The sequence below is a fragment of the Rhinoderma darwinii genome, chromosome 8 (assembly GCF_050947455.1).
Source record: "Rhinoderma darwinii isolate aRhiDar2 chromosome 8, aRhiDar2.hap1, whole genome shotgun sequence".
Classification (NCBI taxonomy): domain Eukaryota; kingdom Metazoa; phylum Chordata; class Amphibia; order Anura; family Rhinodermatidae; genus Rhinoderma; species Rhinoderma darwinii.
The window spans coordinates 86,288,210-86,304,833 of NC_134694.1; the positions used below are offsets into that span (position 1 = coordinate 86,288,210).

The 16,624-nt window shown below is 40.5% G+C and overlaps 1 protein-coding gene across 1 annotated transcript in view; it reads right to left on the minus strand.

Annotated features, from left to right (window-relative positions):
- PASD1 (PAS domain containing repressor 1) overlaps positions 1 to 16,624 on the minus strand; it is a 60,066-nt gene that overhangs the window by 37,096 nt on the left and 6,346 nt on the right. Inside the window, exons 5-7 of the mRNA XM_075834361.1 lie at positions 7,527 to 7,616; positions 6,570 to 6,690; positions 4,524 to 4,637 (exon numbers count right to left, since the gene is read on the minus strand). Of these exons, the coding sequence (XP_075690476.1) occupies positions 4,524 to 4,637; positions 6,570 to 6,690; positions 7,527 to 7,616 (325 nt within the window). The remainder of the gene's footprint in view (positions 1 to 4,523; positions 4,638 to 6,569; positions 6,691 to 7,526; positions 7,617 to 16,624) is intronic.

The following is a 16,624-nucleotide window of genomic DNA, read 5'->3' on the forward strand; positions in this document are numbered from 1 at the left end:
TTTTTCCATAAAAAGTGGTTTTATTTAGTATAAGTGTAAAAAAAAAAAAAAAAGTACACATATGTGGTATCGCCGCGACCGTAATGACTCCATTAATAAAGTTAATATGTAATTTAAACCGCAAAGTGAACACCGTAAAAAAAAAAACGCAAAAAACCATGGCGAAATTGCAATTTTTTTCCATTGCTCCCCAAAAAAGTCATAATAAAAATGAATCAATAAGTCCCACGCACCCCAAAACAGTACCATTCAAAACTACGTCTTGTGCCGCAGAAAACAAGCCCAAAAAATCACTACATTGATGGAAAAATAAAAAAATTACGGCTCTTGGAAAGCGACGATGCAAAAGCAAATAATTTTAGTTCAAAAGTGTTTTTATTGTGCAAAAGTCGTAAAACATAAAAAAACCTCTACAGATGTGGTATCGCCGTAATCGTACCGACCCATAGAATAAAGGTAACATGTTAATTACGTCGCACAGTGAACGGCGTCAATTTAAAAACACATAGAACAATGGCGGAATTTCAGTTTTTTTTTATAATCCCCCCCAAAAAGGTTAATAAAAGTTAATATAAAAATTATATGTACCCAAAAATGGTGCCATTAAAAAGCACAACTAATCCCGCAAAAAATAAGTCCTCATACAGCTATGTAGACGAAAAAATAAGAACGTTATAGCTCTTTGAATGCGACTATAGAAAAACGAATAAAATAGCTTGGTCATTAGGGCCTAAAATAGGCTGGTCACTAAGGGGTTAAAAAGAATAAAAGGTTCATACTTACCCCTGGGTGTTGTCAGAGGGACGTGATCCTGTTCTGACTGCAGCCCGGCCTCCTGGGATGACGTTTCATCTCATGTGACTGCTGCAGCCAATCAAAGGCTAACAGCACTACGGATTCCCAGCCAGTCTCCCACGCTGGTACTCGCGAGGCCTTAAGCTGTGTAACTTCTGCGATCTGACGAGAGCAGGAACATTCAGCTTAGAATGGCCACGGTCAATAGCCAATCAAAGGCTGCAGCGGTCACATGGACTGCAGCGCCATCCCAGGAGGCCGGGCTACGCTCAGAGCAGAGGGACACATCGCTATGACAAATGAGAACACGGTATATATAAAAAAAAAATTCTAGCAGTGTTTCCGCAGCGGAGATTCCGCCCGAAAAACTGCAGTACAATTTGGTGCGGTTTTTTCGTGCGGCCTGTGGTTTCCAGGACGGATATGCTGTCTACTTCTACACAGCATATCCGCACATTGTGCACTTACCCTGAGCCTTAAGGCTCCATACACATAGCGGTATTTCGGCTCTGTGACAGGATCAGACCCTGTCTTGTGAGACCAGAAAAAGCCTAGCCTTAGGCCAGGATCACACACGCAATTTTGGTGCAGTTTTTGGCTCAGTTATTTATACCTTTCCTTCCTTTTAAATCTACTTCTGGCTTTGGTTAAAAAAAACTGCATCAAAACTGTGTGTGTGATCCTGACCTACAGAAGGCTTTGGGAAATACTTTTTGATCTCACAGTACAGAATCCAATCAAATAATTGGCAATAAATATATGGCACCTGCACTGAGCCATATTATAGTAGTGTACATGGAGCCTAAAGTAGTTTACTAGTGGGGGTAGCTACACAACAAAAAGACGAAATACAAACATTGTTAGTCCTATAATTAAAAACAAAACAAAACACATACAGATAAAGAAGGGTTTAGAGCTCTTTTACACCGAGCAATTATTGGGCAAATGAGCATTTACAGAACGCTCGTTACCGATCATTGCCATGTGTAAACAGGGCAACGATCAGTCAATGAACGAGCAAATGATCGTTCATCGACTGATTGTATCGTTTTAAATGCCCAAAATACTATCGTTGTCGGCAGCACATCTCCCTGTGTAAACAGGGAGATGTGCTGCCGACATGATAGAAATTTATGGGGACGAACGATCGTAGTAACGAGTGGTCGTCCCCATACCAGCTACTTGTGAAAGGAGCAAACGAGCGCCGATCAACGAGCTGTCTCATCGATCAGCACTCATTGTACCTGCCAAAATGGGCAGGGGTAAAAGGACCTTTATTTAGTTTGTTATTTAGAACAATCCATCCTGATATCAGAATGTATTATCTGTAGTGTTTCTTAGGAGTGCAGATAAACCTACTACAATATCTTAAATAGTTATCACGGTGCAGAAATTAAGAAAAAAATGGGGTGGGGGTTTTGGGTCACATAAAAAAAATCTAGTAGGAAGCCTCTGAACTAATATCTGCAAATATTCATATTATTCAATGACCATTTATGCATCCATTATATGAAATCCCAAATATCCAAATCTATATGTAAGCTATATATAAATATATTTATTTCAAAATCTAATACACCAGTTAATGTTTCAAGCAATCATTTACACATTGCAGCCCAACTAGTGATGAGATAAAAATCTCATGTCAACTCAAATAAAGCACCTGAAAAATAAATGGTGGGACTTCTAATGAGATGTTTTCCATTCATGTCAAATTCGCACAATAGCAGCATTACTCACATCGACATAAGAAATAGTGACATATTAGTCATAGTTACAATGTAGCTTATTATCACATTAATATGTACAGATGGTATAAGAGCTCTGGCATAAGGTTAATTGGAAGCAACTTGTATTTTACCATTTTATAAAAGGTTTCAGAGATGTTGTTATCCATGATTATTGTGGGTTCACGCAGTTGGAGTTACCAACAAAAAGATACACTTATACCTATAAATTAACATGCTTTCTCGCACACTTATCCAAGAAAAATAATGATGTCTCCACAAAAATATGAGTATGATTCAGGCCATCGTAGTGACGTCCTGTCACTACAGGAACATGCTGCAATGTAGACCACTAGGTGGCGCTGTGTACAGGACTATAGATCTATATATGTATGCGTGTCACAAGTAATATACAATATTAGCTCACAAGATGATGATACTAATGCAAATATACTGATCTTCACAATTAATGTACCGACACGAAGTCACGAACCATTAGAAACCATTACAGACTCACAAGATACAAAAAAAATATTGACACACTAGATACCACCACAGACCCATATCACATCCAGAGGTCGCAGGCAATAAACAATAAGATACAAGAAAAGACGCACAGGACAGAGGTAGAGGCCGTAAAAAGGCTGACCAACAAGATAAAAACAATGATAGCTAAAGACTTAATATATACATACAACATACAAGTAATGTCCAACATTGTACAAATAGGGAACCACAATATATACTAAACCACAAGATACAAGCACCAAACCTGTTGGCCAACAAGATACAGACATTGGTCCGATGGGTGAAAGCACTGGACCAAAATTAGATTTTAGGGATGCTTATATCAAACATTCTTTAGTACATACAGATATAGCAGGGCTGAGCCTGTCATCACTGACTCTAAGGGTATGTGCACACGAGAACTGTCTTTTACGTCTGAAAAGACAGACTGTTTTCAGGAGAAAACAGCTGCGTCGTTTCAGACGTAAAAGCTACTCCTCGCATTATGCGAGGCGTCTTTGATGCCCGTAATCTTGAGCTGCTCTTCATTGACTTCAATGAAGAACGGCTCAAATTACGTTGCAAAGAAGTGTCCTTGACTTCTTTGCCGAGGCAGTCAATTTACGCGTCGTCGTTTGACAGGCTGGGTTCACACGACCTATTTTCAGACGTAAACGAGGCATATTATGCCTCGTTTTACGTCTGAAAATACGGCTACAATACGTCGGCAAATATCTGCCCATTCATTTGAATGGGTTTGCCGATGTACTGTGCCGACGACCTGTCATTTACGCGTCGTCGTTTGACAGCTGTCAAACGACGACGCGTAAATTGACTGCCTCGGCAAAGAAGTGCAAGACACTTCTTTGCAACGTAATTTGAGCCATTCTTCATTGAAGTCAATGAAGAGCAGCTCAAGATTACGGGCGTCAAAGACGCCTCGCATAATGCGAGGAGGAGCTTTTACGTCTGAAACGACGCAGCTGTTTTCTCCTGAAAACAGTCTGTCTTTTCAGACGTAAAAGACAGTTCTCGTGTGCACATACCCACAGCTGTCAAACGACGACGCGTAAATGACAGGTCGTCGGCACAGTACGTCGGCAAATCCATTCAAATGAATGGGCAGATGTTTGCTGACGTATTGTAGCCCTATTTTCAGACGTAAAACGAGGCATAATACGCCTCGTTTACGTCTGAAAATGGGTCGTGTGAACCCAGCCTTATTTCTATATCCCCTTATATCATAAAAACAAAGATACAAATAATGCAGTCAAATGAATTATATCACATCTTCACCACTGCTACATCTCTACAACAAAGGTTTTTTTTCTGTTGTAGGAACTACTTGCTAACTACTGCAATGTGTGTCTATTATAAATTCCTGGAGAAAAGTAGTCAATGGATACACCCTACAATTATCCAGAGAATAGAATATGTAGGGTGTTTATTTATTTGATATAATGGAATATGCTTTACAAACCGTATAATACTCACCATGTGTAAAAAACTTAAAATCTACGACAAATTTGACATATTCATAAGTTGGAGGCTCATTTGGGTCCAGACTTCCTCTTGCTAAGTGACAGCAAAATTCCACTTGTTTTTCATCTAAAAATGAAGATGTAACACGAAATAATGAGTTTAAATGGTCAGTTATCAAACTATGTGATATGTGTTCATTGTTTTGTACCACTATTTACTTCCCACTTCATAAAACTGTGAAATAATACATTGTTCATACAAATATGTTGTTTCATGACAGACTTTAACTTTACTGGGAAGCAAATTTAATGAAGCACATATTTTGTATCTACAGTATGTAATACGGTATAAGTTTACAACCTCACAAAAAAGTGCTCCGGAAATGTTACCACCACTTCCCTCGCCCCTACTAATTGTATAAAATGTTGTAAATGCTTGCAAACTTCAGATGGAACAGTTTGCTTTTAGATTTTATTACACTGTTGTTTTTACTTTTTCTTCACTGTGTTTTATGGCAAAATGAGTAAAAACTATGAGCTAAAAAAAGGAGTTGAGTAGAGGACTCACAGCAGCATGGTCAGTCACCTTTGCCGAAATACAGACATGCTGGAGGTTGGGGCTTTTTTGCATGGGGATCCACGTCCCTGTTAGCTCACACCTGAACGCACGCTCAACCACTTACATGATGATCGGTTTTATGGAAACGTGAAAATTTCAAAAATTTCTATGAGGCAACAACCATATGGAGGAAGCCAAATTGAGATGATGAACGCTGGGCAAATCCCTGCAAATAGGACATTAGATTGTGGAGATTGTGTCCGCATTCTGGTCTAGCAGTCACTTTGGATATAATGTTAGTGTTGGAAGCTATATTCATCCCTGACATCCTTTCTTCTATAGGATGAAGCCGAGACTTTTAGACTACCGCTTTTCTCCAGTGACAATATAGTGGAAGTGGTAGTCTAAGGCTGGATTCACACGAGCACATTACATCAGTAATGAACGGAACGTATTTTGGCCGCAAGTCCCGGACTATTACGACTGCCTTCCTGCAGGACAACTGTCACGTACTGTAATCATGTTTTCAGTACGGGACAGTAGTTCCATGGAGAGGCAGGGACTCTTAGCATCGTACATAACAATGATGCTAGGAACCCGGCTCCCTGCAGTGTGTTCGGTCCGGGACTTGCGTCCGAAATACGTTCCGTCCATTACGGACGTAATGTGCTCGTGTGAATCCAGCCTTAGACTGTGCAGATAAACATGACAACAAATTGAAGAAGATAGGAAGAAAATGTGATAAGTCCTCCTCTCTGTTGTTACATACACAATATTTTACAAAGACTTATTCAGACAAACGTATTTCAGGTCCATGTGCTGCCCGTGTGTCCAATGGACTGCATACGGACAGCACACTGACGCATTATAGTCAATAGTGCTATTCACTTGTCTGGTTTTTCCATCGGTGCATTTGAAAAAAAATCGCAGCATGCACTACTTTCATCTATTTTGCATCCTAGACTCGGCCATTCAAGTCAGTCGGGATGCAAAAAAAACCTCACAGCCCATGGACACCTAGTTTTGATGGATCTGTTGTTAGGAGACAGTAAAAAAAAAAACAAGTGGCCCTCCTGCTTTTTTTTTTGCAGAGGAGTAAAAGGGAATGACATACGGAAATAAGAAAAAGGTCACATGGAATGCAGACGGACACAACACAGAACTTAACACGGATTAAAAACTATCCTTTGTTTGTGGATGTAAAACGGACACTCTCGTCTGAATAAGCCCTAACATAGAAGTTTTTAGCGTTCGTAAGACCTCAAAAAAAAAAACTCTCAGAGAAAAATTTGCCTTGTCAGAAGTGGTAAATCACCAGTTTCCCTGGGAGTCACCCTACATCAACATCTCATTAATTTTTTAAACTGACCCCCGAAATCCCCTAAACGACCGGGGATTTACCCCTTCAGAACCCTAAACCCCAAGGGGTGCGGCTGCACAAATGGTGGCTATAACTTCATGCAAATCACTGCGCACATGATCTAATATAAGTTTACTTACTGTTGAAAAATTCTGGAGTGTTTGGTTCTGTCGTAGGTATATGTGGAGCCAGCATCTTATACACTTCACTATGTTCCCGCTCCGGCAGAAAGTTCAATATATTTTGGTCCACCAAATCTGACTGGTACAAAAAGATGCTTTGTCATGTTCAGTAAGATGAAAGCCTCATTTGTGACTCAGGCCAAAACTACATCAAATAGTAGCTCAAGAAACTTTATATTCAGTTTCACATGATGGGTGCATTAAATTATCAGATAGTTATAACTTTCCTACATTTTTCTGGCTAGTATTAACGTGTATTGCCATTTTCCGAAGACCCAGCAGTCTGATTACCTTAGAAAAGGCAATTGTTCAAAAATTTGTGATGGTAAATAATTTGCGACTGAATAAACAGACACACATTCATTTGAAATAGGTAATCCTACATGTATAAAATCAACATTATTGTTGCCAAAATTTGCCATTGTCCTGCTCTTTTGTGCACGAATAAGAAATAGCAGCTACAGGACATCTACAGGACTTTTTGAATGTTTGAATGTGTGAACGGTGCTCAGTGGTATAACGTTATTTAAAGGAGGATGTCTATTTAGGACAACTCCTTTCCATATGACCTATTAGGGTATATGGACGTTATAGAGGCTGGTGCTGAGCAGCCAGACCAGAGAGCAGTGCAAAGACCGTCTCTAGCTCTGCAGGACACCATGTAATACCACATTTCTCCTGCAGTGGCCACTGCAGGTAAAATGTGTGGCCACCTGCAGCTCCCCGTGACAATCACCATGAATTTCAGCTGCTGGACCTGCAGCGATCAGCTGATTGACAGTGGATACTCATATATAGAAGGGATTTTATCGCAGACTATTTAAAAAAAATGATCTAAATATTTAGGTATTTATCTATCTCATATCTACAGTATCTATATTCTGTACACATGAATTCATAAGTGACACAACTTACCGGTAAATGACCAAGAAGAGACGAAACACTGTCGGAAACATATATTATCATGCCGTCTGTGGTTAGCGCAATTAGAAACCCATCCAGGGCCTAACAAATAGAAACATAAATTCAATCTTCTCTTAAAGTGTTCAATCCAACTGGACATTGATTTTTTTGGAAGTGCCAAGAGTTTCTATTAAAAGACTATACAGATGGCAATTCAGTTTTTTTTTATCTAATCTATTTTTAGAGAAGGCTAAAATAAGCCTAGAGCAGGACATACAATTACACAGAATCAATGCCACATATATACTGTATGTTAGAAATGTGGAAACACAGTTATCACTAGTCAGTTGCCTTCTATAATATTATGTAGGTTGAGCAGTTTAATATCATTATTGTCAGATTCAGAATATTCTAATTGTCAGCTGGATATCACATCGTACATATACAAGAAGCCGGTGTCATACCAGTCGCATCATCCTAATTGTCAGATCTATATCACTATGTATTTTTATCACAATTGTCTTTTCTATATTGTTACAATTGTCAGATACCTACCATTTAGTAACAAAACTGTCAGCAGTCTTCAAAAAGAAATGAGAAAAGTTCTAGCTACAGCAATTGTGTTCTAAAAATGTTACTGGCTACCAAGATATAATAGGTGAAATTTGTTAACTTTTTATGCCAGTTTTCATTAAAAGTCATTAAAATTTGCGCAAACTTTTGGGACTTTTGATACATTTGCTACCTTTACGCCAATTTTCCAAAAAGTTGGTGGGGCTTAGCGAAAGGGGGCATGGCCTGTCATGGCTTGATAAATTTACTATAATTTACACCAGAAAAGGGAATAAATGAAAGCAGAAATCCATGCCTGCTCATAGCTGCAGTTGATTTTCCTTTTAGGCCCCTGACAGCCAAAGATGTTTTTAATTTAATAAAAGGTGTGCGCCTCTTAATAACTTAGGCGAATATTACTGCAGCTACCTTTATATAAAGACTGGCGTATGAAACGCCAGTCTTAATTTATCTCCATAAGCTTCAACTTTTTTAAACATTGATGTTCTTATATTTCTAAGGCTCTGTGCACATCTTTGGCTCCTTGAGAAGCCTTCATCACAGATACGGTTTAATGACGGAATAAATAGCGCAGTATGCAGCTCTATTTTTTCAGATAAGACGACGGACACCATGACGGAAGCCCAACGAAACCCATTAAAGTCAATGGGTTCCATTGGGCGCCGTTAGTGTTTGTCATTCGACACATTCGGCACTTCCCGTTTCCTATGACAGAGCAGAACAACGGCAAACCAAACAAAGGTGGTGTGACCCTAGGCTTAATTGTATGTTAAATATCTATTTGTTATAATGAAATAAATCATTATTATTATTATTATTATTATTAATAATAATAATAATAATAATAATAAAAAAAGATATTCATGTATAATAAACTAAAAAATAATTTAAAGGGAATAGGGGTATGAGGCTAGATGCTTTAATATGAACAAGGCCCTAAGTACTTATTTTACACGCAAAACATTAAAGGAATATTAGCATGATCAGTAGTCAGACTGTCGCAACTCCCCTAACCTTCACAACGAAGGAGGCACACAGCTAGTTAACCGCTGCTGCTCCGTCACAGTATTTCTAAGATGGTCATCCATTGTGCAGGGAACTACAACTACAATATCTGATACCTGCTGCAGGCACAGCTCCTAACTACATAGCACTAGTGATGTCATTTTAAGGCACATGCCACCAAGGATAAGTTTTTTTTTTTTCCATCTTAAGCATTATGATTGGTGGAGGTCCCACTTTTGTAACTTCTGATGATCACGAGAAAGAAGGGAACAAAGTACTTTGGGCTTTTTCCTGGAAGAGCAGCACTCCCATCCATCGACTGTAAGGAAACGGCAAGGATGTAGTCACACGATGCCGTGGAATTCACACAAAATCGCTGCAAAAACAGTGATTCCACCATAACATTAGATACACCCCAACATAGCTCCATCATGTTAATGGGGCAGTGTTGCAGTTCCTTGCACAGAGGATAGACACGAGCCCTGCTGTGAGGAAAGAACTATGAAGAAACAGCAGTGCTCTACTAGCGCTGCGTTAGTGGTAGTCCTGGCAGTTGGCCTCCCCTTGAACAGTAAAAGATGACACATACTAGAGATATGCCATCATGTCTAATTGTGGGAAAACCCCTTTAACATATGGCTCAGATATTTACCAATGTGGAAATAAATGTGTGATGGCGGCAAGAGCCATGAACTTTTACAATGTAGAAACCATACTGTAACAGTGAGCACTTGATGTACTATGTTCTATCTACATACAGGCACTTCCTGATAGCTGAATTTTTTTTATTGAAGTTTTGATTTAACAACAAATATTCTGTTTCTCTGTTTGAGGAAAAGTTCATATTTTAAATTCATACTTTTTTATTGTCCAATCATCTTTTTAATACATAAATATAAGCACAGGACTATTTCCATTGTCGATGAAAAGTGCCATGTTGGCTATTACAGTTATAATAGAATTCTCATTATAACTGGTGTTTTATAGATTCATTGGGTTTTTTATGTGAGCTTACATGTGAAAGCTGGGCCACTAAGGGTACGTACGCTACCAATGCATTGTGGGCTCTTTTTTTGCTAGAAATCTTCAGTGTTTCTCTGGCAATTTTTACCATATGGGAGGTATGCCCTGCTGTGTCAAACAATGTAACATGTGGCCACTGAAAGGCTCAGCATGTCGATTCACACAATAGGACATTACAAATGTAATGGAAAATGAGGGCTTTTCACGACATAAAAATACTGCATTAAATGTTAGCACTTCCCTGTGGTGCCTCTTGTGTAGATATTTGTATTTCTCTGTTTTTACAATCCATGAACGTGGAGATATCTGGAGTTGGGTAGACACACTCTGTTCTGTGATATTCTCACTTTTACAAATAACTAAATCTAGGCAGTAAAACAATACGAGCAAAAGTTTAATTGCCATGTGAATTTTTAGCACACACTGCACCCTTACTAAAATTAGATAGAAAAGTTCTCCTCCCTCTATGCGTCATAAATGATGGCATTAATTAAAATGAAGCTTCAGTCTCTACCAACGTTCGCCCAAAATCCCGCTCTCACTGACTGATCCACCCGTCCGTTAAAACAACTGAATTCCTGATAAAGCCATCAAAATGGAGACAGATGGGAAACCATTGTTTGGCCACTCTCCTCTGAATTCCTACAACGAAGATACATGTAGTAGTGATTGTTACCAGAACTGAAGTACAACACTTGTATTGTGGATTCAGAATGGCCGTAAGAACTATTAACCAAGGGCGTAAATGCCATAGAGCCATAGAATGCGGTTGCTATCGGGGGGGCTCCTGGAAAGGGGAGGCCTGCTCTGGTTGGTCCCCTCCCCTTTACTACTAGGTGGCAAAAAACAGTGCTGGGGTCCCCTCTCCAGAGGAACTGCATTGTTTTCAAACATAGGGGGTGTCAAACTGGCCCATGGGTCATGGAAAAGTCATGGAGGGGGAAACAAACAAAGGACCCTTCTGCCCTGTGTAGCAAAACCCAAACCCCTCTCTTATGTATACAGTATGTCGCTGCTATTAACAAGAATTGCTGCCAAATGGTGCCTAATTTTAAATTACTGTCGTTTTTTAAAAAATGGTCTACAAATCATTTGGATCTTGACCTGCCTATTATGAGCCAATCATGAGCTTTTTGTGAAAGTTATAGTATATCTTGGAGTCTGATGATGTCATCTGTTTGTTTGCAATAAGCACATTTTACGGTCACAAGTAGGATTCATTCCAGTTCACTAATATCTATAAACATTTGCCGAGAAGATGGCTAACTTGGGGAGGACCTTCTGAGGCTGGGTTCACACGAGCACATTACGTCCGTAATGGATGAAACGTATTTTGTAAAGCAGTTTTTGGCTCAGTTTTTTCAGGCAAACACAGGAGTGGACTCAAAAGAAAGGCGATACAACAATCCATTCCTTTATACTGTTCCTTTTGGATCCACTTCTGTCTTTGGCTTAAAAAATTGAACCAAAAACTGCATCAAAACTGTGTGTGTGTGATCCTGGCCTTAAAATTATATTTATGAGATTGTACCAAATTAAGTCATTCCTTAAGAGCAACTATCTCTTAAAAATAAAAAAGACCTTACAAAATGTTAGGTTACATTTAGGCCTCAAGCACACTTCAGTGAAAGGCTTTAGTGTGCTATCCATTTTTTTAACGGATAGCACACTGACCCATTCATTTCTATGGGGCCATGCACACTTCCGTTATTTTAACGTTTCCATGCCTCCGTTCCGCCAAATATAGAACACGTCCTACTCCTGTCCATCTTTCGTGGATCAGTTTTCGCCTTTCTATTCATTTGGTCCGTTAAAACAACGGACCGCACACAGAAGCCATCCGTGTGCGGTCCGTGTTTCACGGATCCGTGATTTGCGGCCATACAAATAGCAACGGATGCGTGCTTAAGGCCTTAACCTAACCTGCCAGAAGGTCCTCTACTCGATTTACTATCATTTTGTTAGCATACAAGGTACTATGACTTATACAAAGCAAACAAACAGGGTTCCCATTATCTCCCGGGAAGACACTTCTTTTCCTGGTGACACATGTACAAAAGCAGCTGCCCAGATAAAGCATAGCCAAGTTATACTGTATATCTGCTGGATTAGACTTCCCGGGTTGAATCAGTAGGTTGAGAATATATTTTTGATCCTAGTAGCAACTTTCCTGCTACTCTTTTGCGCAGCAGTCACTAGCTGCCTTGGAAAGAGAACTATGGCTAAAGTCTCCTCACGTAAGAGCCCCAGTTTTTACTTTGTATTATCAGTCATGACAAAGAATCTGTAGCTATAAGGAACAACTTTCCTTTAAAACAAACTAGCCAAATGTTCTCTCTATTACAAGGATCCTATTTGTTATTATAATGGAACGCCAGGCACTGTGCCTACCAGCGTGCCAATGTCCCTCTCCTTGTATCACATCCTTTGGGCTCTCCATAACAGAGCCACATCTTAAAGCGATAGCTGTTGGTGCTCAGCCTGCGGCTGAATAAATATGATTATTTATACTTTCTCAGAACTGGCATACCATACCTGAGCAAAAGTTTCCTGTTTATTTGTAGGGCTGGAATCACACATGCAGTTTTTGATGTACTGCATGTGATTCCAGCCCAAGACCAGGATCACACACACAGTTTTGATGCAGCTTTTGGTAAAGTTTTTGGCTCCGATAATTTAGCGAAACACAGACGTGGACACAAAAGGAAGGAGATGCATCAGTCTTTTCTTTATACCTTCCCTTCCGTTTGGATGTACTTTTGCCTTTGGCTCAGAAAAAGATCCAAAAACTGTGTGTGTGATCCTGGCCTTAAAGGGGTCTTCCAGCTTCTGACAACTGATGACCTATCCACTGGATAAGTCATCAGTACATGATCTGTGGGGGTCCGACAACTGGACCCCGCACAGATCATCCTCCATGCACCGGATGTACAAGCTGGAAGCAGTTCACTCCGGCCACAGAATAGCGGACGAGCTGCAGTACTGTAGCTCTGCTCCTATTCAAGTGAATAGGAGCAGACGTGCAGTTCTGCAGCACGGCCACTATGCTATGTACAGAGCCAACTGCTTCTGGGCTCCGTACATAGCATTATGTTCCACAGCATCCGGTGCCCGCAGGCCACCGAAGCGGCTTATCGGTGCGGGGTCCGGACCCGCACTGATGACATGCTGATGACCTATCCAGTGGATAGGTCATCAGTTGTCAGAAGGTGGACAACCCCTTTAAGGTGTTTTATTGTTTGTTGTTTCGGATTTGACCCAGACTCTTTTCTGACTCTTCCTTTTGATCTCTCACAGCCCTGACCTGTAGCCTTGGTGTCTGATTTGTGCAACCACGCTTCTGTTCATCGATTCTGGTACTTTCCTTTGGAAATAACATCTGCAAGGTGTCAGCAGTTGCTATTAGAGATTACTCTAGAGATTCCCTGTGCAAAGTCCATACCCATGTGAGAGGCAATTCAAAGTGATTTGGAATTCGCCCCCCTCCCAAGCCTAATTTAATACTTGACACAGTGAGTGCACACTCCTGTCCAGAGGTATGATATCCCACTACTAAATATGCATGTATGACACGTTACCCCAAGTCTGCATGTCACAATATTAAATGTTTCACAGATATAATGGGACAGATTTACTAATGCTTTCCAATATTTAGACAGTGTAAACTTAGACCAGGCAGTCAGAAAATGTGTCAAATTTATTACAGCAGTGCATGCTATGATAAATTTGGTGCATCTATCTAGACATGTTAGACATTTTTCTCTTCCTTATACCACCTCTTGGTTGGCTTCGTTTACGCCAGTTTTTTGCACCAAAGTTTTGACAAGCGGTGTCACATTTTAAACCACACCCCTTTCTTCTAGTATATGTCCCCTTTCCCACTTAGCCAAGGCCCCTTTGACGAGCGTGTCAAAAAAGTGTCTAAAACAGTTAAAGTGCAGCTAAATGTTTGACAAACTTCTGACATGTTATAGTGACATGTCAGAAGTTTGGATCCGTGGTGGTCCAAGCACTGAGACCCCCCACCAATCGCTAGAACGAAGCAGCTGAAGCACTCGTGTGAGCGCTCAGCCGCTTCGTGTCTGTCCGGCTTTTTCTGGAAAGCCAATGTATCGGAGTACAGACTCATAGACTTTCTATTGAGTCCGTACACCGACACTAATTTCCGGAAAAAGGCGAATAGACACGAAGCGGCTGAGCGCTCACACGACATGTCAGAAGTTTGTCAAACGTTTAGTTACACTTTAATAAATGTGGCGCACAGCATGTACAGCAGAATTCTTGTGCATTTTGAATAGTGAATTTGCCCCATTGTGTTTTCCTGATGCTTGTTATCTATCCTCTGGTCATGTAGGGTAGAAGTAGACTGTTTAGCTCATAATAAGAAAATGTACACATTGTAACAATAATAGATTTGTCACATATAATTCTGCATTTAGTGTATTTTTTACTTCTTTAGGGTATTTCTGTATTATCATTTCACCTGAGTTGATTATAAAATGGAGATACTGGCAGCTGCACCACATCAGATACAACTATAGAAGCGTGAGTCTAACTTGGTATAAATATACGGTCAATCTCCGGCAGTACCAGATCTATCATTTTCTAGTGCAAGGTTAACAAAGGAGGTGACTGACTAGTTAATATTATTTAATCCATGTTTGGATTTTGCTAGTAACTAATCGACAAATACTGGAGGATTATTTGTAGTTTATGAACCAGCCATGAAGATTACATAAAGCTGCCATGTCTGACCTGCTCGGCCTGGTCACTTTCCAAAAGACACAGAGCTGACCAGGTCACACTGTGTTCTTCTCCTCAGCCGTGCTCATTATCATTCCCTCTCTCCATTTCCTTCCTTCTTCCCAGAGTGGTGCCAAGACTGTATTACCCTTCAGGCGAGCAGTGCCTGTGGAACAGCTTCTTCAAATGCTTACGCTATTACCATTATAATTGCAGAATTACTGATGCCAGCTCTACCCACTCCCTTCTTCACAGAGAAAACATGCATTTTACTCTTGACATACTGTGCCTCCACTTGCCCAAGTGGAAAAACAGAAAAAAGGCTGGATTATTTGTAAAGCAGTAGTTATTGTTTCGCAGAATAAATTAGCCTGATGACTAAAGAAGAGCTGGCACTGATTTCTAATGCATGCAAATTGGTAACACAGGCAGAAGATCTAGTCTGAGTATACAGACCGGGGGACGCTACAAAGCTGTGCTTCTCAGGCTCACGTATTCATTTACATTTTTGTTTGGCGATTCATTTTATTGACAGGGTTTTCGTGAACAAAACAACCTAACTAGTGAGGTATTACAGCTGGCCAAGAACAATTGGCTTACGAACCTTAGATTTGTCAATGGCCTGGGCTCTGTTCTATGTCTTAAAATATACTGGGTGATTCAAAAAGGATGGTGCAAAATGATAGCCTCGGTATTCATGACCGAGAGAGCATAACACAAATTTATTAACATGAAAAGACACTCTACCTATCCAAGTTTTATTTATACACTGCAAATGTTCAAAGTGATTTCCATTGGTGACACGGCAGATGTCTAGGCGTTAGTCCAGTTCTATCAAGACGCGTAACAGCATATCCTCCGATATGGACTTCACTGTTTCAGTGATGCATTGTCTGAGGTCATTCAGATCCTGTGGCTGGGGTGGCTGATACACTGAGTCTTTGATGTAGCCCCACAGAAGGGTGTTAGATCTGGCGATCATGTAGGCCACCGCAACATTGGTGAATCGTTGTTTCCGGCGCGGCTGATCCAATGTTCCGGTAGAGTTTTTCTTCAAGTATCGGCAAACATCCAAATGGAAATGTGGAGGTGAACCAGTCTGCAGAAAGTTTACATTTGGCATATCTTCCTCTATCTGTGGCATAAGCCATTCCTTTAACATGTCCAGGTAGGAGTGGCCGGTGACCGTATCCTCGGCAAAAAAGAAGGGACCGTAGACTTTGCGCCTGCTCATAGCACAGAACACGTTTACTTTGGGTGAGTCGCTCATGTGCTTGATAAGGGCACATGGTTTTTGTGGGCCGCAAATTCTAACGTTGTGGCAATTGACCTTCCCACTGATGTGAATGGTAGCCTTATCGCTGAACACCAGCCTGTCAGTGAATTTGTCCTCTTCCAATCAGCCCTGCAAGTCAATGCAAAAGTCACAGTGTTTCGGTTTGTTGTCCGGTTTCAGCTTAGATACGCCATACTGTGGTGTGAGGCACCTGTAGTTCCATACTAGTCAGTCTGGTCGATTTTCCAGGACTACGCTCGTACACGGCTCGAATCCTGTTCACTGTCTCTTCCGAAGACTTTGGGCGGCCCGGACTTTTTCCATGACATAAACACCCAGTGGTTTTGAATTGCTTCACCTAATGCGAAATGCATTTTCTATGCGGAACACATTTACCAAATTTATTCTGAAAGTTTCGCTGTACTGTCACAGACTCCGTTCCTGCAAATTCCAACATGCAAAAAGCTTTTTCTTGCTTCGATGTCGCCAT